We start from the raw sequence: 24,147 nt of genomic DNA, 5'->3' as shown, positions 1-24,147 counted from the left end.
CTTTTGAATAATGATGTTTTTATTCGTGGCTAATTTTTTGATGCACTGAAACTGCTCCTTTGAAAGGTTAGGAGTAAGATTTGGTTTTTTATTTATTACATTATTTATTTGCTTAATTAGTTTTTTTCTGTTGCTGTGTAAACGTGTTTGGACTGATATCACATATTCGTTGTATGGGACCTGTTTGGGGTCACACTGTAGTTGAGGCCTTTATGGAGGAGATTGTATTCATCTTTTGTTAAGTTTTTTGAGATTGTATTCATCTTTTGTTAAGTTTTTTGAGATTGTATTCATCTTTTGTTAGTAGGAAAGATTGGTTACAAATTCACTGTTTGGTGCATACCTACAGATGGTGGTCTCTGTGTTTTTAAAAGGGAGATCCATTTATTCTCATGTCTTAGCTTACTGTAAGTATTTCAGTATGAAATTTGATTCTATCCTGTAGATGGTGGAAGAAATAAGTCCTTCACAGGTGATTTTAGTCAATTTTTGAGTCTGTGAATATAATGCAGAAGGTTTCTCTTTGCATGGGTCCTTAGTTTTATTGCATGTTTTGCTATGGATATGGCAGCTCTTTTGAACTCTCTTCTAAAATTTTTATAGTTTGCTTGTATTTTTATTTGCGCAAATTTTAGAATAATTTGTAAATGCATGCATTTTTTTATGAAAGCTATGTGTGTGTTTTTTGTTGGAAATACTTTATTATGGTTAACTTCATATAGGTTGAAATGTTCAAGTAATGGGGATTGTATGCTTTGGAAATAGAAAAATGGATTATTCACTGATGCATTTGTCCAACACGTTTTAGCAGCTATGAAACATCAAATGGATAGACTTACAGACATTGACATTGTATAAAAAGCACCGACATCATATAAACCCCCCCCCCCAGCAGTTTGCAAATATTGCAATGGAACATGCTGAGGCTATATATATAGCCTTCAACACTTATTTCCTTCCGCTTTGAAAATGGTACAGATGAAAAGCCCCCATCAAGCTTCGGATATTTATCTCCCATTACACTTACAGTTATTTTCCATGCATGGATTTAGGGTCAAAGCTTGCTTTCATTCCTTTGTCCTGCTGCAAAGTTCATCTATCTTTAGGCAGATCTTTTAATATCGTTTTCATCTATTTTGATTACATCTTACCTAGATGAGTTATTCCTGAAAAAAATCTTAGGTAAGAGATTTCCTGACTTAAAATATAATATTTGTAAAATTTAATATTTCTTAATATCCTGTATTCTATTTCTTATTCTATTTTTATTTGGTTTAAATTCGAAACATTGATTTAAATTCAAAATGAGGACACAGATTCTCTACAAGAGTTAAAATAAGTTAACATTTGTCCAATTTTACGAATATTAGTGAGTGTCGATTACACAAGTTGTCTCTCCAGCGCCTTGCACTTGTTAAGTAAGTCTGCACATCTCCCACTCTTATTGTTATTAATACCAATGTGTACAACATTATCACCTTTTGTGCCCTTAACAAACCATATCTGCTTTACGACGTCATCAACCTTGCCCTATTTAATCCTAACTTACAACTTTTCTGCAACATTGCCCTGTATTTTATTATTATTATTATTACTCTTATATTATTTCTCCCTGATTGGGGGTTCCACCTCATGATGGGTATTTCTACCAAGTACACAGGGTGGTTGTTGTTGTGGCTGGTGTTAATGTTGGTCGAGGAACTCTCTGACTATCCTACAGGTGTTCAGGATTGCGACTTTCTGGAGTTCCGTGTAGGTGTTTGATGGGGAACCCTATTGTGGCTAGGCTGTTATGTAGAGTCTTTGGCACCATAACTGTATCAACCACAGGTATGGTGCCAAAGACCCTATCTGTGATGGACAAGATGATCGGGATGGTTGTTACTTGTTGCATATGCCATATCTCTTTGATCTCCTGTCTTAGGTTCGTGTACTTCCTGATTTTTTCTCCATGGGATTTCTGCAGGTTGCCAGTTTTGGGTACCGCTATGTCAATCAGATAGGTAGCCTTTTCCTTCTTGTCCACAAGGGTTATGTCCGGTCTGTTGTGTGGGATTGTCCTATCCATTATTATGGCACGGTCCCAGTACAGCTTGTGGCTTCAGTTCTCTAGTTTGTACTTGTAGTATGGTACACTTTCTTTGATCAACTGGTATTTCCTTGCTAGCTTCTGATGTATTATCCTGGCTATCTGGTTGTGTCTATTAGTGTACTCAGTCTGGGTAATCAGTGTACTCAGTCTACGGGATGCAATCACCTTGCATCCTTCAGTGATGTATTGGATTGATGACACATGTTGACGATGCCAGGTGGCATCATTGACATGTGTCATTGGACATGCTGGGCTCCTTGGCAATGTATTTTCTGTAGTTTCTGGTGTTGATTACCTGGTCTTGGATGGTGAGCATGAATCCTTCAGTCTCTGGGAAGAGCGTCCAGCTCATGAGCCATGCATTGGAAGCAGTTTTATCTATGTGATCTTGATGGAGGTCATTGTAGTGTCTGCCATGGAATGTCTTTTTTGCCCATCTTTCTAGCTTCGTTTGTGCCTTCTGAATGGGAGGGGACTCCTTGCTTAGGTTGAGTGGGGGTATACCACTTGTCTATCTTCCTTATAGCCTGCTTGAGTGCTGCTGTGTGTTTTTGTAAGTAATCCTTCAGGTTAGCAATTGCTGTCTTCTGTTGCCCAATGAGATCTATCAGGCCCCTTCCTCCTTCTTGGCGCCTCCGTAGCCAGGTGGGAAGGAGCAGCAGTGCGTAGCACACGCTTCTTGATTAGACCGGGGTTCGAGCCCGTCACCACCAAATACGGAGGATGCGGAAAGGTCATTCAGGGAATGACCACCGCATATCCCGGAGCAATATGGCCTTAGTTGCTAATGCTCCTAAAAAAAAAACCAAACCAAACCTCCTTCTTTCTGGGCAATTGTCAGTCTCTCCAAGGCTGATTTTGGGTGGTGCTGATGGCTCTTGGTCATCACTGTCCTTGTCTTTCTTATGATATCCTCCAACTTGGTGTTAGTCCAGTCTATGACCCCGAAAGAGTATGTTAGCACTGGGACTGCATAGGTGTTTATGGCTTTAACTGCGTTCCCTCCATTCAGCTTTGCTTTCAGCAGGCCTCTGAAGGAAATTAAGGCCTGCCCGAACAAAAAATACCTGACATCATATGGCAGGTATTTTTTGTTCGGGCAGGCCTTAATTTCCTTGTGCTGTAACTGCTGAGCCTGCATCATCCCCAAGTATTTGTAGGCTCTCCCTCTGCCATGGCTTTGATTTCTTTATCAGCCTGGCAGGTATTTTTTGTTCGGGCAGGCCTTAATTTCCTTGTGCTGTAACTGCTGAGCCTGCATCATCCCCAAGTATTTGTAGGCCTCTCCCTCTGCCATGGCTTCGATCTCTTTACCAGCCTGCAGCTGGTAGTTTCAGTTGACTAATTTTCCCTGGTGCAATCCATAGGTCTTGCATTTGTCTAGACCAAATTCCATCCTAATATCATTGCTGAATTTTCAGTGAGCTGGAGTAGTTGCTGGAGGTGCTTCTCGGTTCCCGCATAGAGCTTGATGTCATCCGTGTATAACAGGTGGGTGAGGATGTACAGGCTCTTCCTTCCTTCTTTGAGGTTATATCCATACTTGCTACTGTTGAGCATGATGGATAGCAGGTTAAGTGCTAGACAGAACCACAATAGGCTCAGGGCATCTCCCTGAAAGTTTCCTCTCCTGATGGAGATTGGCCTGGTGTGATGTTTTCGACCTTAATGGTCGAAAACATCACATCATCCATTTCACCATTGTTTCTCCCAGGAAGTTTGTCACTATTGGATTGACTTTGTAGATGTTCTTTTAGCCAGCTATGAGGCACAGAGTCAAAGGCCTTGCGGTAATCGACGTAGGCTGTGTACATGTTGCGGCACTTCTTGTAGGCTTGCTCCATAACCGCACAATCTATGGTTAATTACTCCTTGCATCCTTTCTGCTATTCGGCCATTATGTTCTGGCTCTCCAAGTGGTGTGATATCTTCTGGTTATGCAGCTGGTCAGGATCTTGTACATTGTTGGGAGGCAGGTGATTGGCCTGTATTTTGCCGGGTCTTCGTCTTTAGGCTTAGGATTTAGGATTTTATGGCGCATTAGCATCTAAGACTATTTTGCTCATCTTTAGGCTTCAGATATATGATTCCTTGAGTGAGAAACTTCGGAATTGTAACTAGGTGCCTTATCATTCAGATGAACTACTCTGCCAGGTGTGCAAGTGAGTTTCTTTTACCAGTAGTTGTGGATGTTATCTATTCCTGGAGTTTGCCAGTTGTGAGAGTTTTTGATCGTCTGTTTTATTTCTTCTTCCCAAATCTTCCACTCTCTCATTTCTTGTACGTCCTTGGTTTTCTTGCATTCTAGTTCTATCCAGAGGGCTCGATTGTTATGTCTTACTTCCCTGCTGCATATGCTTCCCTAGAACTCCTGAATCATCTTCTGCTCGGGTGGTCCGTTCCCTTCTTTCCTGTCTTCTCCAAGACTCCTGTAGAAGCCTCTGGTCCTAATCGAAGATTCAGTTGTTTATTTTCCTCCAGGAGCTCTCTTTGTACCGGCACAGTCTCTTGCTGAGTGCAAGGAGGTTCTGCTTCATTGTGTTCAAGTACTCTCCTATTCTCTGATTTTTTGTCTCATGTTTGCTGTGGACGCAGTCTCTTCAGGATGCTCTTCACTTTTACAATTAATTTCTTACTCCTATTGCCCCATTGGTCATTTGGCCTATCTTGACTCATAATTCTTCTATCTTCTGCTGAAGTCTTCTTTCCCAAGCTAGCGGTTTCTTCTGTTTTCTGTTCTTCTGCTAGTGGTCTGTAGTTTCTCTTACATTAATCCTAGTGGCTGCTACAGAAGCATAATACACGGCAGTGTGGATGGTCTCCAGTGTTGCATCATTGTTGTCGAGGTAATGCGGTATTATTTGCTGGTTGAAGTGGTCTGTTACTCTCCAGAAGGTTCTATTCAGCCTCTGCTTCGGTATGACATGAGTCTTTGTGGGGTCCATTCCTTCGAATTCTGTTAGGGCCTTCTTCCACTCGTCCTCTATTCTCGATATCATGACCTTATCTCTTTCCACTTCAGCTGCTGTGGGTTGTATTTCTTCTTGCTCTTCCTCCTCTGGTTCAGTGGTGGTATGTTCTTCCACTGTTTCTGTATTCTTTATCGTTTGTAGTTGAGCTCTCACATCCTGCTTGATTTTTTCTAAGATTGCAGGAGCTATCAGGTTCTTCATGACAATTGTCCTCCTCTGTTCCACTATTCAGTGTTCGGTGACCTGAATATCCGGGAATCATTCCAGCCATATGGAATGTAGTCTCACTCTGTAAGTTGTCATATCGGTCTCTAGCTTCGTTATTTCATAGTATGTTTGCATGATGTACATATTCATTTCGATGCTCCAATTCATGCATTGACATTTTCTTCCTTCCATGGTGGTCTCTAGCACACTTATGCAGGAAGCACTTCCAGTTGTTAGGGATTGATGGTTTCTCTTGTGGTAGCCATACGGGAGACAGCGCCACTTGCTTCACTGTCTTCCTCAGAAGACCATCTCTGATTTTTCTAACTGACCCCTCTGCCTCAAGCCTGAATTCGAGTGATTGTACACTGTGCCACACTGGATGCAGTATGATTAATATTTTTCTGTGACATCATCCATTTATGGAGATGGACCTCTTTAGCTTTGGCTTATGTCAGGTGGTAGTTCTTGGGAGTGACACCAGATGGTGCCAGAGCCTGCCTCAGCCGCCACTCCGACCTTGGGGTAGGTAGGTACCTTGGAGCAACTTTCACGATGTTTATTTATTTATTAAATTTTATTACTATTAGTTTATTTATTATTATTATTATTCTAATTTGGTCCTTCAGGTTGTCACAGACATTATCTCAGGTATGCCAGACAAGCTGTACTTGCTACATGGGACTCTAAAATGCTGATGGAACTGATATTAGGGTGACATTCAAGTCAAGTGGACCCAATTTCCGGGAATTCCGGATGGTCTCTGACAGCCAAATCCTCTGCTTGCATCTTGTCAATGGTGGGACTGTTAGTAATCCTGGGTATAACCTCCATGCACAAGCACACTGTGGGTGACTACTCAGGTGTGAACCAACGTAAGTGGAGGCCGAAGTGTTGTGCCCACACCACAATAAGCAAAGTGGTGGTGGTTTTGCAATGGATGATGAGAGTCATCTACCACCTAGTATTGCCTGGTAAACACAGAGGGGCGGCACACCACATGGAGGAATGCTGCCCCTCTGTGTTTACCAGGCAATACTAGGTGGTAGATGACTCTCATCATCCATTGCAACACCGCCACTTTGCTTATTGGAGGCTTGAAGTGGTGGTTGTTGTTGTTGTTATTTGGTTTTTAGAAGCATTAGCAACTAAGGCCGTATTGCTCTGGGCATATGCGGCAGTCATTCCCTGACCTTTCCGCATCCTCCATATTTGGTGGTTACGGGCTCAAATACCGGTCTAATCAAGAAGTGTGTGCTACGCACTGCTGCTTCTGTCCACCTGGCTACGGAGGCACCTTGAAGTAGTGGAACCAATGTTTAATCTCCAGAGTAGTATGTATGCAGGGGTCATTGTCGAGGCCATGTTATGTCAAGGATCTGGATATATCCTTACCATGTGTATGCCATATACAAAAATTTCATACAGCATGTCCCTCCCACTTTTTCTTACTATTAAATACATAATGAATTCTCCAACGAATAGAGTAAGCTTATCTGAAATTATGTAAACCTTCCAAACACTTCCTAGTTCATTTCACAAATATACATGGTGTCAGTTCTAATTTCAATGATGTCCATTTCCACTTGCAGTCTGCTAAACCCCATTTACTTTTTCTGACAGAATCTCAGTTATCGGATGATTCAACTACTGCTCATCACTGTTGCCCAAATTATTCACTGTATGATTCCTTTTGCCTCAAAGGTGGTACTTGTGCATATGTCTGTTCCGATATTATCTGTCAGAGACTTGGTAATTTGGAATCTCCTCTTTTTGGTCTCCTCTGGCTTAAAATCTCTCTATATCATTCTGTCAAATTCATTTGTTGTCTCTACCATTCTCCCAACTACACTAATCACTTGGAACTCTTTGACTTTATTTCTTTGCAACTTTACTTTCTTTCTTCAGTCCAACTTTTCTAACAGTGAGATAATTTTCCTTGGTGATTTTAATGTTCATAACTCCCGCTGGCTTCCGTTTTCTAGTAACATAGACCCAGCTGGTCGAGATGCTGAGGCTTTTGCAATTACTAATGACCTCACACCGATTTTTCATTTACCTACCAGAAAACCAGACAATCCTAACCATATAGCGAACATGCTTGATCTTTTTCTCACGAAGAAACCTTCTAAGTACACGATCAAAGTGAGTGGTCCTTTAGGCACCTCAGATCACAAATTGGTGATTATCTCTTCTCGAATGGAGCTTTTATCTCATGACTATTCCCAACCTCATGCTGTTTGGCATTACAAGAATGCAAAATGGGATGTTCTGCGAGATTTCTTTTCTTCTTTTCCTTGGTCAGATTACTGTTTCAAAACTTCTGATGTCAACCTTTGCTCAGATTATGTCAGTGAAATTATTGTTGTAGGAGTGGAATCCTTTATTCCACACTCCACTGTAAAATCTCGTCCTTTTTTTAAACCTTGGTTTTCCAATAAATGTGTTAAGGCTGTTCAAGAGAAGAACGTTGCATATCTTAATTGGCTTGTTTCCAATTCTTCAGTTTCATTTTCTACCTACACCAAAGCTCGCAACAATTGTAAAGCAGTTATTAATCAGTCCAAACTAGATTTTGAACAGTCTAAGAGTAGAAAACTTTCTTCTTGCCCTAATGGTAGCCGAGCATTTTGGTCTCTTGCTAAAGCTATTGGCCGCAACTTCAACTTTTGCCCATCTCTGCTTCCAGCTCTGTCTAAACCAGATAGTTCTGTTGTCACTTCAACGAAGGATAAAGCGGACCTGCTAGCATCCCATTTTTCTTCCAACTCATGTATTAATGATCTTTGTAAAACCTCTCCCAGCATTCCCAACACACTCAATTTTATGCCTCCTGTGGTCTTCCGTCAAAAGGATGTCAGAAGGATTTTGACGAATCTTGATTCTAAGAAAGCTCCAGGTCCTGATGGTATTTCTCCACTTGTTCTCAAAACCGGTGCTCCTGAACTTACTCCTGTTCTTTGCCGCCTTTTTTCACTTTCTTATTCCAAAGGTGTTTTTCCTTCTGCTTGGAAATTTGCTCATATCCAGCCAGTTCCTAAAAAGGGTGACAAATCCCTCCCATCCATTTATCATCCCATTGCAATTACTTCTACTCTTTCTAAAGTAATGGAGAAATTAATTAACTGCCAACTCTTAAATTACCTACAAACCTTCCATGTGATCAACGATCGCAAATATGGATTCCATCAGTGTCTATCCACTGGTGATATTCTGACATGTTACCCATTTATGGACAAATTCAACGGAAAAGTTGGGTGAAACACAAGCAGTTGCTCTTGACGTCTCAAAGGCTCTCGATCGTGTTTGGCATAAAGGTATTCTAAACAAGCTTCCAGCTGATGGTTTGCCAATTGTTTTTTGTAATTGGTTATCCAGTTTTCACTCTGATCGCTCACTGAGGGTGATGGCAGATGGCTCTCTGTCTTCTAACTTCTCCACTAATGCCGGTGTCCCCCAAGGTTCAGTTCTTTCCCCCACTCTTTTCCTCTTGTATATTAATGACCTCCTTCCATTGACTGGAAATCCTATCCATAGTTTTGCCAATGATAGCACATTGCATTACACTTTCCATTTTGAGAAACCTTGCCCTGCTCAACCAGCTTCAACTTCTCGAATATCCGCTACCAGTTCTTTTAATGCCGATCTCCAGGTAATTCTCCAGTGGGGCAAAGACAACTTAGTTGATTTCAATCCTTCTAAAACTCAGTCTTGTCTTATATTTCAATTGTGCAGGCAGATATGAAGTTTTCTGAGCAGTGCAGACAATCTGCAAGAGTAGCTCATGGTGTCTTGTCAATGATATACAGAAACGTTTCTAGCAGGGATAACAAGGTGATTATCCCCTTGTATCAGGCAATGGTCAGGCCACACCTGGAGTACTGTATACAGGTCTGGAGGCCTCATTTCAAGAAGGATGTAGAGCTGCTGGAACGAGTACAGAGAAGGGCATCAAGATTAGTGATGGAACAAAGGGTTTCTCTTACAAAGAAAGGCTTAAGTTTTGCAAATTACAGTGTCTGGAGACTATGCACCTGCGCGGTGATCTGATTTAGGTGTATAAAGCCTTGAATAGTTTGAGCATGCTGAGTACTGATGGGATTCTTCCTCTTGCTCAGAATAATCACCTGAGAGGGTATAAATTCAAATTGAGGAAAGACAGATGTGCAGAAAGCTTGATAGGATAGATGTGCGGAAGTTTGCCTTTACTCAGTGGGTAGTTGGTTGGTGGAACAGACTTCCATCCCTTGTTGTGGAAGTTGATAGCCTAAATAAATTTAAGGCTGAACTGGACAGGTATTTGGAATGAACAGAGTGGGTTTTTTTTTGTTTTTTTTTTTGGCTGATGCTGCATAAGCTTGCTTTCTTGCATCGTATGCCTCTACTAATGCTAATGTCTCGCAAAAAGGATTCTTCTGCTCCTATGCTTATCTTTGGTGACACTCCTATTTCTAGGCAAAATGATATATCTATTTTGGGGATTATCCTGACTTCTAATCTCTCTTGGCATAAGCACATTACAAATATTGTTTGTTTGTTATTTGGTTTTTAGGAGCATTAGCAACTAAGGCCATATTGCTCCGGGAATATGCGGTGATCATTCCCTGATCTTTCCGCATCCCCGTATTTGGTGGTGACGGGATCGAACCCCGGTCTAATCAAGAAGCGTGCGTTACACACTGCTGCTTCTTCCCACCTGGCTACGGAGGCGCCATTACAAATATTGCTTCCTCTGCATCTAAAAAACTTGGTTTTCTGTTTTGCTCTCGGCGTTACTTTTCTTCCAAACAGCTGTTCACTCTGTACAAATCGCAAATTCCCACATTGTTCCTACATCTGGGGCGGTGCCCCCAAAACCTCTTTCAGGCTTCTAGATTCCATTCAAAAGAGGACAGTTAGGTCAATAAATGACTCATCTCTAACAGAGTCTCTCCACTCTCTGTCTCATAGACATACTGTTTCTGCTGCATGCCTTTTCTACAGATACTTCTATAGGCACTATTCTTCTGAATTGGCTTCTATAATTCCGCTCTCTCTTTCAAAAGTCCAAACATGTGCCACTACCACCTAACATCCATTTACTGTCCAACTTCAAACTCAGAGAACCATCTTTTCATCTCCTCTTTTATTCATTCACCTGCCATTTTCTGGAACAACCTTCCTTCATACATTTTTCTCAAAAATGACAGTCTGCAGAAGTTCAAGTCTAATGTCAACAAATATCTTCTTTCATCTTCCCAACCTCTAACTCAAGCATGGTACTAAGTACTATAGGTTCTAATACCTCTTGTGTTTGGGGTTTTCACAAAAAAAAAAAAAATTGATTACTATTATTATTATATTTGTCTCCCAGTGTGATGGAGCCACGTTTGCTTCTGCCAAGGCAGTACTCTACAGTACCCAGGTCTATCAGGCTGTTAGTCCAGTGTCGTAACCACTGGGCCATCACACCCCTATTTTATTGTTATTATTATTATTATTAGTAGTAGCCATATGGTGCAAGGAAGTCTGTGGCTTATGCTGCACCAGCCAAAAAAAAAATTTGAGTACCCTGAGAGAGTGAGAGAGAGAGAGAGAGAGAGAGAGAGAGAGAGAGAGAGAGAAAGAGAAGTAGGAGGGAATCACCAAAAATGAGAAGAATGATGACATCTAGCTCAGGACCCTGGGTGTGCCAAATCCATTCTCACCAGTAAGCCCCTGGGGTTTGTGTTTGTTAAATAAGTCTGTAGATTTCCCACACTTAATGTCATTAGTGCTGATGTGTACAACAGTATCACATTTTGTGCCCTTAAAATATGCTATCTGCTGTACATTATCTATTTTTCCACCCTGCTAGACATGCTCTGGTTCTATTTTGTCTATCCGTCTTGCACAATGTATTTTCATGAGTAGAGTTACCAACAATAACTGCCTCAATATATGAGATCATGTGATTCCCAGTGGGCCATTGGATAGCTGTATAAGAGTTTTTTGTAAGATAAGAATAACATGGTAATACTTCCCTCCCCTACTTTATCAACTGTATGCCACTGAGCATATTTTCTCATAATTATAGATTCAGACATGAGATCGATCCTATTTCTGTTATATTTTGTAGAGTGTTTTAAATATCAAGAACCCTTATGCCAGTGGCAATAATAAAAATCAGCAAAGCTACTCGTGATATGAAGTGTCGTGCACTCAATTTTGATGACCTTCCTGTCAAAAGTGGGACTCTACTGATGACCCTAAAAAAAATCATCTTTTTGTATAGCAGTAATGCAATAACTTCTTGTATAGTATATCTTTTGTTAAGATATTTTGGTTGAGAAAAATAGCACATTTTTTTAAAATATGATATATGTTTATTTCTATTTATATTTTATTGTAAACAAAGTTTTATTTTTATTTGTTTGGTTGATGTACTATAGAATATCTCTCATGTTTGTTATTCCCAACTGCTGAAGGCTCTTTTGATGGAACAATAGAAAGTTTAGCTGGTGCTTTTAAAAGGTACAGATTTGTTTTCAGGTCATTTTGCAGTCTGGTGATACAAAAAAGAAATCACTGGTTGTCATTGAAATTGCTCCACCTAAAAAGGAGTCTATGCTTTAAGCTCAAAATAAATGGAGGCAACACATTTCAATATAGAAAAGAAATGATAAAATTTGCATATCAGTTTAACAGTATTTACTCACAAAAATGTGTTTCACATCAATATGAAGTATTGCTCCATTTATAGTGATACAAACAGCCAAATGTCATGGTACAGAGTTGAAGATGATAACTGTTGTTTTAGTGAACAGTTAGCCATTCTCCTTGCACTAGTGCTGTGAGTTGGGCTGCATCGGTAGGAAGCTAAGAGGTTGGAGGTCAGTGGATGATTCATCATATGATAAATGTTCAACGGGCAACAGATCTGGTGGACATGTAGGGCAAGGAAGCATGTACACATCGTTTATGTATTGTCAGGCTATAATAATGATATGTATCCTTTAGAAAAGTCACATTGTGAATTGGGGACACATTTGCACATCTTCAGTGCATGGGGACCTCCCCTGAGTCCAAGAAAGCTGGATAAGATCCCATCCACCTCAGGTGTCTTTTTTAAATTCAATTTCAACAATTTCTCCTCCACTTTGCTCTCAGTTATTACAAAATCATTTAGCTCCCTGCTAGTTTGATAAGCTTCTGGCCTCCACTTCCTTACAGGCTTCCTCATGTGTGAATGTAGATGCAAAATATTCATTCAGAGTGTCAGCTACCTCAGCAGGTTCATCAACAATCTAACCATTGATATCAAGTGGATCAATCTGATTCATCCCCTTCCTTCTAAAGTTTACATAAATAAAGAACCCTTTGCTGATTTTCTTTGCATCCTTTACCACAGATTTCTCATTATCTGCCTTCGCTTGCTTAACCTCCTTTGTGACTTGATTACAGACCACCTTATATCTATCCTAGGCTTCCGTGCTACCTGTTAATTTATATGTATCCCATGCATTTTTCTTCTCTGCCACATGTCTCATTAGTTCATCTGACATCCATTTAGGCCTACACCTTGAACAGTATTTCTTAGTTGATTTCTTAGTCTCTGCATATGGCTTTACATTCTAGAAATTTTCTTTTGTTTTATCTAAAAAATTAGATATAGCAGACAGCATTCACTTCATCTTAAAAAGGTGCAGAAATAAAAGTAATCGAATTTCACAAATATTAATTTCAATGTGTAGTTCTTAATTTTATTGTACGTATGCCTCTTTTGATTCATTTGCTGCATTTATACTATTTTTGTTATTTATTCCTAAGTCATTTAAGAAAAAATCATTCTCTGTCATATATTGATACTTGTCACTTTTACAACTGACTAATTGCTAAAAGGAAATATTTTTTTAATAGTTTCATTTAATTTTTATACATTAAGCTATTTGGAAATGCAAACTGCAGATAGCCTCATTGATACTGTAAAAATGATTTAATAAAAAATTAAATTATTATAGTGGAGACAATACAGGCAACGACACCTCGTCCTAGGTCACCTCACATGAATAATGAAGAACCTATTGAACTAGCCCATTATCCTAATGCTCAGAAACCAAAGCCAAATGAAGTTCCAAAAATTGAAAGAGATGACTTTCCAGCACCTCCTTTTCCATATACTGATCCAGGTATAATCACATTCTTAATAAAATAAGTTAAATTATTTTTTTTAAAATTGATTCTTATTTATTTAAATTGCCAAGCACTGCATAATTGAGTAATATTGGATAATAAAACAGTGTGTTCCGGGTTAGGAGCCATTGAGATTGACATGAATACATTACTCACTCACAGACCTACACTCAGTTTTGTTGAATTTTAAATGACTGTTGTCTTTGAGAGTGTTTCTCTGTTGTCTCTGGCAACAGTTTGCTATTTCATTAATAAATAAAGTTGCACAAATTTTAATTTTTTGCAGATAAATACTACTAGAAAATCATTCAGGAAGATCACTGTCTTAATCTGCTGACATTCAAACAAAATAATTTAAATAATATATGTTACACCTTTACCTTTGAGGTGATCATATTAAAGATAATTTTGGATTGGATTTAAGAAATTTCTTTAATATGACCACTAGTAACATCTGAAACACATTGAACATGACTGATCACAAGTAAAAATAGCTGAAGAAAGTAATTTGCCTGGATGTTTGCCAATGCTTTTATTAAAGCTAAATTTATTTCTTGTACTGCTGTAAGCACTTCTATCTAAACTGTGGACATTACTCATCCATATAAACAAAACACTGCCATTGTTAAGCTCAGTGAATGTGCATAGAAAGTGATGGGAAATTACCCTGCCAAATGAGTGCTCAATGACCCCAGGGCTTGGCACGCCCAGGGGTCCTGAGCTGGATATCATCATTCTTCTCTTTCTTGGTGATTCCCTTTTACTTCTCTCTCTCTCTCTCTCTCTCTCTCTCTCTCTCTCTCTCTCTCTCTCTCTCTCTCTCTCTCTCTCTCTCTCTCTCTCAGGGTAACTTGGGAATTTTTTTTTGGCTGGTGCAGCATAAGCCTCAGGTTTCCTTGCACCATATAGCTAATAATAATAATAATATTAAATAGAAACACAACAATTTTACCTACATACACTTTGGAGGAACTGGACTTCTTACTTCCTGCACTATAATACAAACAACAAAAAATTTCCTCGAGCAGGGCCATATAAAGAGACCAGGTAAGGTACAGTTTAAGGTTATCAAGACCAGATGGATGAACGTTGAATATGATGGGCTGGTACCAGGCTAAAATCTTGAGCCTGGTTGGTTGGTATTTTATGGCACATTGGCAACTAAGGCCATAATGTGCCAAGCAAAAAAACACATCAAAAATCTATTTGATAACCTAAACAGGTTATAATGTCAAAAAATGGAAATGTATATCAAAGTATAAAAATATAAATTGAAGCTTGGCCCTATCAGCCACCGGTATCCCCCTTTCTGAATTTCCATGGGTCGCAATGCACAGCAAACATCCCAAGCTGGAGGACCAGCAGCATCACTGTGAAAGTTCCCCTCACCATGTACAGGTGCCCATGTTGAGGAGCTTGAGCCGGAGGAATCTGTTGGAGTTCTGGATATCTGGGTAGCATGCAGTCAGTCTCAAAGAGCGTGATGCTGTTCACTCGATAGTATTATATGCTATGTATTATGTAGGAAGAAATAGAATGTAATCATTTCTTTATTTCCTTTTCTATTGTTGTTTTGAAAATGTTTAAATATAGTCTGTCAAAATTTGATCCCCATTTTTTTCATAATGGAAAGATCACCAGAGAGCTTAATAAAAAAAGCTTCCTTGAAGGTTCTTCTTTTGTAGTTTTCATCTGTGGTGAGCACAAATGTCTCCCTGAATTCCCAGAGATTGCTGCATTGGAAGGATGGTAGGGTTTATCTGATTTGTTGGACCTACCATACTGCATATCCTTCCTGTGTTCTTCACATCTTTACTGAAGATACATATAGGATTCTCCAATGTGGTATTTTGGCCCTCTTGGATTATCTTCTGGTAATTTGAGGTTTGTTTAAGGGAAGATGAGCTGCTGGATAAGGTGACTAATCCTTGTAACCACCTTCTTTTCTCACAAAAATCTATTCTTAACATAGGCAACTCACTCTCACTGCTCTTGGCTGAGGTATTCATGACCTGGCTGGAAACCTTAAATGGTCAAAGGTTAAAATCTAAATTCTAGGGGCATTATGTCAATGACATATTGTGCAACTGGAATAGCAGTCAGAAAGGCCTACACAATTTACACCAATCCATAAAATTCAAAATGGAAATAGAAGAAAAGAGCTGTCTGCTTTTCTTGGATATCTCCTCCACAGAAGACCCAACAGTACAGAAACTTCAGTGTACTGAAAACCTACTTAATCTCTGAGGGTACTAGGCTTTTCATACCAACAAAGAAATACTGTTCAAGGTTTAGGCCTAAATAGATAACAGATGAATTAATGCAGCTCGTGGCAGAGGGAAAAAAATGCACGGGATGCATATAAATTATCAGGCAATGCAGAAGCCTATGGCAGATATAAGCTAGTCTGTAATCAAGTCACAAAGGAAGTTAGGCAGGCAAAGGCAGATTTATGAGAAATCCTTAGCAAAGGATACAAAGAAAAACAGCAAAGAGGTCTTTACTTATGTAAATTCTAGAAGGAAAGGGATGAATCGGATTGGTCCACTTAACATATATGGTTTCACTATTGATGATCATGCTCAGATAGCTGATAAACTGAATGAGTATTTTACATCTACATTCACACATAAGGAGATACTCAAGGAGGGGAATACCAGAAGTTTATCAAACTTTAACAGGGAGCTAAGTAATTTTGTAATAACTGAGAGCAAAGTGGAAGATAAATTGTTGAAGTTAAACTTAAGGCACCTGGGGTGGATGGGATTCCTTCCAATTTATTAAAGGAGGCAGCAAAGGAAGGAAGAAAACCCTTAGCCATAATTATGAAAGCTTCCTTGGACTCAAGGGAGGTCCGCATGGACTGGAGATGTGCAAATGTGCCCACAATTCACAAAGGGGGGGAGATCAAAAGGTGACAGAGTAATTACAGACCTGTTAGTTTAACTTCTGTTCCAGGGAAATTAATGGAGGCACTGGTTAAGAAAGCGATGCAGGATCACCTAGACAAGACTTTAATTATAGTTCAGACAAAGCATGGGTTTGTTAAGGAAAGTCTTTGACAAATTTGATTGGATACTATGATGTGGTCACAAACTAATTGGATGCAAAGAATAATTTTGATATCATATACTTGGATTTTAGGAAAGCTTTTGATACTGTGTCACATGGAAGACTACTGTACAAATTGGAGCAGTATGGCATTAAGGGCAAGTTGCTACAATGGATAAAAGGATAGTTGAGTGGGAGAAGACAGAGAGTGGTTATCAATAGACATTTGGATTTGCGTGGATTTGTGTTTAGTAACTTCTGTTTTTAGGAAGCTAATGTGTGCAGGCCAATTTACCAATTATTGGTCTGTGCACGCACATGGTCATTTGCTTTGCACTGCTCGCACTTTATTCTCCCATGCTCGGATGCACTCTAGTTCAACTGGTGACAGGTAATTGGAGATTTCCAAAATTAGGGCAGAGCTTTCAAATTGTGGTTATCCATCCACCTCAGGTTCTAGGTAGATGAGCTTCAGGCTCACGAATCTGTTGTGCAACCTAACCCTCCTCACGCCAATGAATTTATCTCTACCATCTACATCCCCTATTATTCTGGCGTATCGGAATGTCTTGTTAGAATTTTGTCTCCATCATATACAATGTGTGCAGCTTCTGGGGAGGAAATTTCTAAGGTGAAAACACCCGTTCCTCCTATTCTAGAGAGTGGTTCCATATACCGCATTACATGTACAGATTGTGGGGGATGTTATGTGGGCGAGTCTGGCAGAAGATTGAAAGACTGGATTTCTCAATGAGGTGACTGCGAACCACTAATTTTGAATGCTCCGCAGTTGCCAAGCATTATTGGGTTGAGCAGCACAATCTTGATCCCATACGGGATATTGAAATCATTGACTATTCACATGATTACTGCCAGTGCTCATGGCTTGAAGCACTGCACATAGCTACCAATAATAGTAATATGAATCGCACGAGGGAAGTGCTCTTGCATCATATTATGGAATGTATTTTATTGCAATGTGTGAGTGTTGGCAGTCATCACATATACGTAATTCTGTTCTATTGACACCAGACTCTTGATACATGATCATGCTCAGTTGACTTTTGCTGTTGTAACCAACAATATATAATGGAATACCATTCACCTTCTCGAAAGCTTCTGTGTATTTTAATGCTTTTATTATATTGTATTTTAACACTTTTATCTTATTTTATCTCTGTTTTAAATTATGTATATATCATTTGTTTATTTTAATAAATTTATTTTAGCCAGTTAGTCGGCCGTCACTAGAAACTTCTATGATATGCAACCTGAAGACAAGGCCTATTTTCCAAAGAAAGGCCTAAGTTCTGCAAATTGCAGCTTCTGGAGACTAGCCACCTGCGAAGTGATCTAATTAAGGTGTATAAGGCCTTGAATGGATTAAAGCAAGCTCAATGCTAATGGAATTTTTCCTCTTGCTGAGATTACTCACCTGAGGGGGCATAAATTCAAAGTGAAGAAAGACAATTGTAGAATAGATGTGTGGAAATTCACCTTTAGCCAGCACGTGGTTGATGTTGTTGTTGTTGTTGTGCTTGGATTTTTCTGGTGCAAAGGCTACTTAGGCCATATTGCACCGATCATAGTAGTTAGTACTAATTTTATTGGCTTCTATGGAAGCAGTTAGAAACGGTTATATAAACCGATTCGTTTCAGAAAGAAAAAGAATTCTGTAAGGTTTGAATTTTCGCCTATAATATGGTGAAGTGACAATTCCTGTAAGTTTGAGAGAGAAGTGAATGAAATTAGACGGGAGTTGTTATACAAGATGCAGTCCAGGAGTATGTGTTTTATTGTGAGTGGCTTGTGGCAATGTGAACACTGTGGAGGGTCATTACCTGATAACAGGAATAGATGGGTCAAATGGGTGTGGCCTATTCGGGCTCTGGCCAGGACAACCTCTTCTTGTCTGTTTGTGCGAAAATTGGAGGCCCATAATTGCGGTATAGGTTTAATTTCAAGGAGTTTGTTGTGAATGTGCGTTTGCCACTGTAGTTTCCATCGTTCCTTACATATTTCGTATATGTACTTGGTAATCCCTGAATGGGACCAGAAAATTCATTGGGGATGTGCTGGATGGATGCTTGGCAGCATCATCTGCAATTTCATTTCCCGGTATTCCAGTATGACCTGGGATCCAGCAGAGGACAACATTTTGCCGATGATCTCGGAGACGAATCAATTCTGATCTGATTAGCTGTAGTAGCGGATGAGTAGATGGGGAAATCTTTTGCATTGCTAATAGGGCACTTTGCGAGTCTGTGTAGATTATACTCTTTTTGATTGAGAGATGGGAAATGTTTTCCAGAGCAAGTTTTATAGCATATAATTCAGTGGTGTAACTGGTGCATTCTGTCGGAAGTGACACGGAAGTGATAGTGTCATGGAATACCACTGCTGCACCTGATCCATTCTCAGACTTTGAGCCGTCAGTATATATTTTCGCAAAGTCGGGATAACTTTGTAAATGTGCAGTGTGGAGCTGCTGGATGTTAATACCCGTTAAAGAGTGTTTCCCCCATTGGTGGAAATAATAGTCACAACATGGTATGATGACAGACCATGGAGGAACGTGATCTGTAGGTTCTTGGTGGACTTTATTGAGTTGTATGTTCCAGTTTTCTGCTAGTTCCATTAACCTAATACCTGCAGGCCTAGTTGCTTGTGGCTTGTTTCTATAAAACATGGTGAGTGGCGGATCATTAAATATTGACCAATTAGGATGCGTCGACTGACTTTGAATCTTGGTTGCGTAGTTCAATAGTAGCATCTTTCTTCTGATGTTTAGAGGAGCTTCGTAGGCTTCTACATAGAGACTTTGCACTGGAGATGTTCTGAACGCACCTAGAGCTATTCTTAGAGCTGAATGTTGAATAGGGTTGAGACGAGATAAGACACTTTCCCTAGCAGAATCAAAGACAGGTGCGCCATAGTCCAGACGAGATCTAATTATGGATCTGTATAAGTGAAGCAAGGTGTAGCGATCTGCTCCCCAGGTTGTTGCTGATAAGGCTCTGAGTATGTTCATTTTTTTTTGGCAAGCTGTCCGGAGATGTTCAATGTGTTTTTGATAGTTTAACTTACAGTCAAAAATTAAGCCAAGTAGACGAATACTATTTGCTATTGGAATAAGATGGTTATCTAAATGGAGTTCAGGATCAGGATGCATTTTACGTATGGTACAGAAATGAATGGCAGTAGATTTCTGGCTGGATAGTCTGTAACCGTTTTGTGTCATCCAAATCTGGATCTGATTTATTGATATCTGCAATTGTCTCTCAATGTAGTTCATGTTTTGAGAGTGGCAGGAGATTGTGAGATCATTGGCATAAAGATATGAGTCCACTGTTTTCGGAATAAGTTCAGTTAAGTGATTAATTCTAATTGCAAATAGAGTGGCACTGAGAACGGACCCTTGAGGGACTCCTTCTTCCTGAACAAATTTTTTAGAGAGAATTCCTTGGTAACGAACTTGAAAGGATCTTTGTTCTAAGAAATTTTTGATGAAATATGGCAAATTTCCTCTCAGGCCAAGAGAATGTAGATCCTTTAAAATGCCGAAACGCCATGTGGTGTCAAAGGCTTTCTCATTATCCAGACAGACCATAACGAGATGCTCCTTTTTGATGAATGCATTTCTGATGTTTGCTTCGGCTTTAATCATAAAGTCCAATGATGATTGATTTTTTCTGAAACCAAATTGATTGTTATTGATTAAGTTTTGGGACTCAAGATACCAAGTCAGACGGTGGTGAACCATTTTTTCGAGGGTTTTGCTCAGACAGCTGGTAAGTGAAATTGGTCTGTAGTTTTGAGGAACAGAATAGTCTTTACCAGGTTTTGGGATAGCCAGAACGTAGGAATGACGCCAGGAGCTTGGGTATGTATGTTCAGTGAATATTCGATTGAGGAAGAACAGCAGTGATGACTGTGACTTTGTATTTAAATTTTTGAGCATTATATAAAATATCCCATCAGGGCCAGCAGCGCTGTTCCTTGTGTTGGTAAGAGCATGCTGGAGTTCAACCATGGTAAATGGTTGATTATATTTTAGTGCACATCTGTCAGTGAAATTCAGTTTGGATTTTTCAGTTACGCCTTTAATTTTTTGAAACGATTGGTCATAAGAAGTTGAGGAGGACAACTGGGAAAATACAGATCCTAGTGCATTTGCGATTTCTGCAGGAGTAGAGAGTTCCTGTCCATTCCAGTTAATTAGTGGAGTAGATGTTGGAGGAATTTTGCCATTTAACAATTTTATCTTATTCCAGATCAGTCTGATGTCTGTATTTTTATTAACTGAGGAAGCGAATTTAATCCAAGATTCTTTTTTTGCTTTCCGTCTGATATAACGGGCTCTTGCTCTAAGTCGCTTATAATTAATAAGATTGGAAGTGGTTGGATGTTTGTGGAATTGATTCCAAGCTTTGTTTTTCTCTTTTTTTGCATTGTTGCACTCTTCGTTCCACCAATAGTTTAATTTTCGCCTTTTCCTGACTTGGTATTGTGGAATTGCAGCGGTTGCAGCTGTTAATATTTGGTTTGTTATTATATGTTCAGTAACATGGTTGATAGAAGAGCACTGTATGATATGGTTGTCGAACGAGACAAGCGTGCTATATTTTATCCAGTCAGCCTTTGGAAATTTCCATTTTACTGGATTGTCTGTTGGTAATGAACAGGAAGTTTGAACTTTGCATATTATTGGGAAATGATCGCTGTTGTGAGGGTCGTTAAGAGTTACCCACTGGATACTTGGATAGAGCACTGGAGAGCAAATGGAAAGGTCTATTGCAGAGGTTGATCCGGTAGGAAAATGAACATAGGTAGGAGAGCCAGTATTTAACAACGTTAGATCCTGTCTATCTATTGACGTTTCAACAAGTTTTCCACGCCTGTCTAAGCTGGAAGAACCCCATAATGGGTGGTGAGCATTAAAGTCACCTAGTAGACAGAAGGGAACTGGTAGTTGCAACACGAGATCTTCGATTTCCTGAATAGAATATGGACGATTAGGTGGTAGATAAATTGAGACCAATGTAACAGTGATTCCAATTACTATGCGTGTGGCAACAGCTTCTAAAGAGGTTTGCAATGGAATGCATCTGGAAGGAACTCTTGAGTCCAACAGGATGGCTACTCCTCCATGAGCACTATTAGTGTCAGATCTATCTTGTCTGTAGATAGTGTAATTTTTGACTGTGGTGGAAACTTGGGGAGTCAAGTTGGTTTCCTGTAGGCACATAGCTACCGGATTGAAGCAGTGAATTAGTTCATTAATATCATCGATGTTGCTACGAAAACCTCTACAATTCCATTGAATGATGTTTTCCATTATTTGGTTTTGTTCGTGGAAGATGTATCTGACTGCTTTTTATAAGTTGACTGTTTATGACGGTCCGGTTTTGGTTTTTCTCTTCGGGGAAAAGTGGGACGTCCCGATTCATTGCTATCGTCCATATCATCTTCTGCATGTATTTCAAGCAGTTCTTCTTGACCGATAGAATCATCCGTATCCATGCTTGTTAGACCTGATACTTTCGTCTCAGCAGAATACGGTTTTTGCAAATTTTCTGCTGCCTGATGATGCGGAAGTCTCTGGGTTGGAATTGTGAGTGGCGTGTTATTGCTTTGGTCTATTGAATTCGGTTTAGATGGATGCTGGATCAAGAGTACTGATCGTGCCCAGTCTGATATTGATATATTTGGAGAGATGGATACTTCAGTCTGACATGCTACTGATTCATGTCTGAGAGTGGTAGAAGCATAAGTGCGCTTTGGCATACTTAAGTTGATCTGTTTTTTCGCTTCTTGGTAAGAGACTTTATTTTCAATTTTATATTTTTGTATTTTTTTTCCTATCTTCCATAGTTCACAATCTTTAGAGTAGGCTGGATGTTTGCCACTACAATTAGGACACTGTGGTGTTGGAGCTTTGCATTCTGCTTGTGTGTGATTCTTGCAGCTGCAGTTTGGACATATGGCGTCTCCACGGCATGCTGTCTGAGAATGGCCGAACTTTTGACATTTAAAGCATCTGAGTGGATTTGGGATATAAGGCCTAATGCGGCAATTCAAGTAACCTGCTTTGACAGAATCCGGTAGATTTGGAGTACTGAAAGTCAAGATTATGTTTCGCGTGGGAGTTAAGTTGCCGTCTTTTCTGATCATGATACGTTTTGCATGAGAGACATTTTGATCTTTTAGCTCCTGGACAATTTCTTCCTCAGAAACATATAATAGATCCCATTCAGAGATCACTCCTTTGTAAGAATTTAGTGTGTTGTGTGGGGTGACCTGAATCGGTATTCCGCTTAAAGAAGTAAGTTTTAGTAGTAACTCAGAATGTCTTTTTTTTTTTTTTTTATTGGCTGATGCTATATAAGCTTGCTTTCTTGCATCATATGCCCTACTAATGCTAATGCTACTGATACAGGTCTCATCATCCAGTATAACTTGGCCCACTCCCACTACACTAGTAGATCTCCTGATTGGAGACGTTTAACCATTTTTGGTGAACCTGCAGCATTTTCTAGGCATCTCTGGATGATGAAAGGTGAGAGCTTGCTCACAGGTTGGGATGACAAAGAGTGTATTATTAGGAAAGCTGGAGATTCCTGCTTCCTAGTGTCTTTTTTAAGTCTCTTTGAAAGAGAGAAGTCATGGTCGGTGTCATTGTCAAGTTCATGTTGAGAGCACTTTGGCTCTAAACGTGGAAATTCGCTTGTTTCCATCTTTGCTCCTTTTCGCCCCGAGGGTTGGTTTTTCCCCCAGGTTACCGGCCCCGCCACGTGGAGGCAGGAGCGGTGCCACCAGTGACCAAGCGGTTGTTTAAGTTAGTTGATTTGGTTAGTGATATATATATAAAGAATAAGAAAAGAAAGGTGGATTGCCTTTCTGGGTTCTTACTTTTGACTTTTAAAGCACAGAACCACTTCAAGTAAATAAAATAACAGCCGCACTGGAAAATAAAGAAACTATATCACTTTGGAGATCACTCTATAATCACTGGAAGAAAATCGCTTGTCACTATCGCTTGGCACTCGGGGCCAGACACACGTGGTTGATAGTTGGAACAAACTTCCATCTGTTATAGTGAGGTCAGGCAGTATAAAACTTAAATTACTTCAAGGCAAAACTAGACAAACATTTGGAGTGAATGGATGGGTGAAATGAGAAAGGTGGATTTTTTTTTTTTTTTTTATTGGCTGATGCTATATAAGCTTGCTTTCTTGCATCATATGCCCTACTAATGCTAATGCTACTGATACAGGTCTCATCATCCAGTATAACTTGGCCCACTCCCACTACACAAAAATAATAATAATGAAATTATTCCCTGAACCTTTAAGGCCTGACTAGTCCTTAAAAGTTCAGGGAAGCTGCTAGTTGTTGGGGTGGAGGGGAAAGATAATATACACACATTTATGATATAGGGGTTTATGGCTGCCAAAGCTGGTATTTATAAGATGTCCTGAGGATACCAATGGTTCAAAAGAACAGGAGGCTAATGCTAGGAAACAAGCTAAATGACTTCAACGAGTGTGTCACTGAATATAGACACTGATTGCATACACTGTTCAGATGGACTTTGCACATCAGCCTTCAGATATTTGCAGCAAAAGTTAGCAGTTTTTGGTCCTTTTTTGCGGGGGCATATAACACACCGGG

The 24,147-nt window shown here is 39.7% G+C and overlaps 1 protein-coding gene across 2 annotated transcripts in view; it reads left to right on the top strand.

Annotated features, from left to right (window-relative positions):
• LOC150085662 (actin-binding LIM protein 2-like) overlaps positions 1-24,147 on the top strand; it is a 579,562-nt gene that overhangs the window by 429,753 nt on the left and 125,662 nt on the right. For both annotated transcript variants that reach the window (XM_090374167.1, XM_090374166.1), the window contains one exon: positions 13,251-13,418. In XM_090374167.1, the coding sequence (XP_090230293.1) occupies positions 13,251-13,418 (168 nt within the window). The remainder of the gene's footprint in view (positions 1-13,250; positions 13,419-24,147) is intronic.

Source organism: Mastigoproctus giganteus, chromosome 5, assembly GCF_048544385.1.
Source record: "Mastigoproctus giganteus isolate SK-2022 chromosome 5, ASM4854438v1, whole genome shotgun sequence".
Lineage (NCBI taxonomy): Eukaryota > Metazoa > Arthropoda > Arachnida > Uropygi > Thelyphonidae > Mastigoproctus > Mastigoproctus giganteus.
The sequence above is the reverse complement of the archived record's forward strand: the minus strand, read 5'-3'. Positions and strand labels throughout refer to the sequence as shown.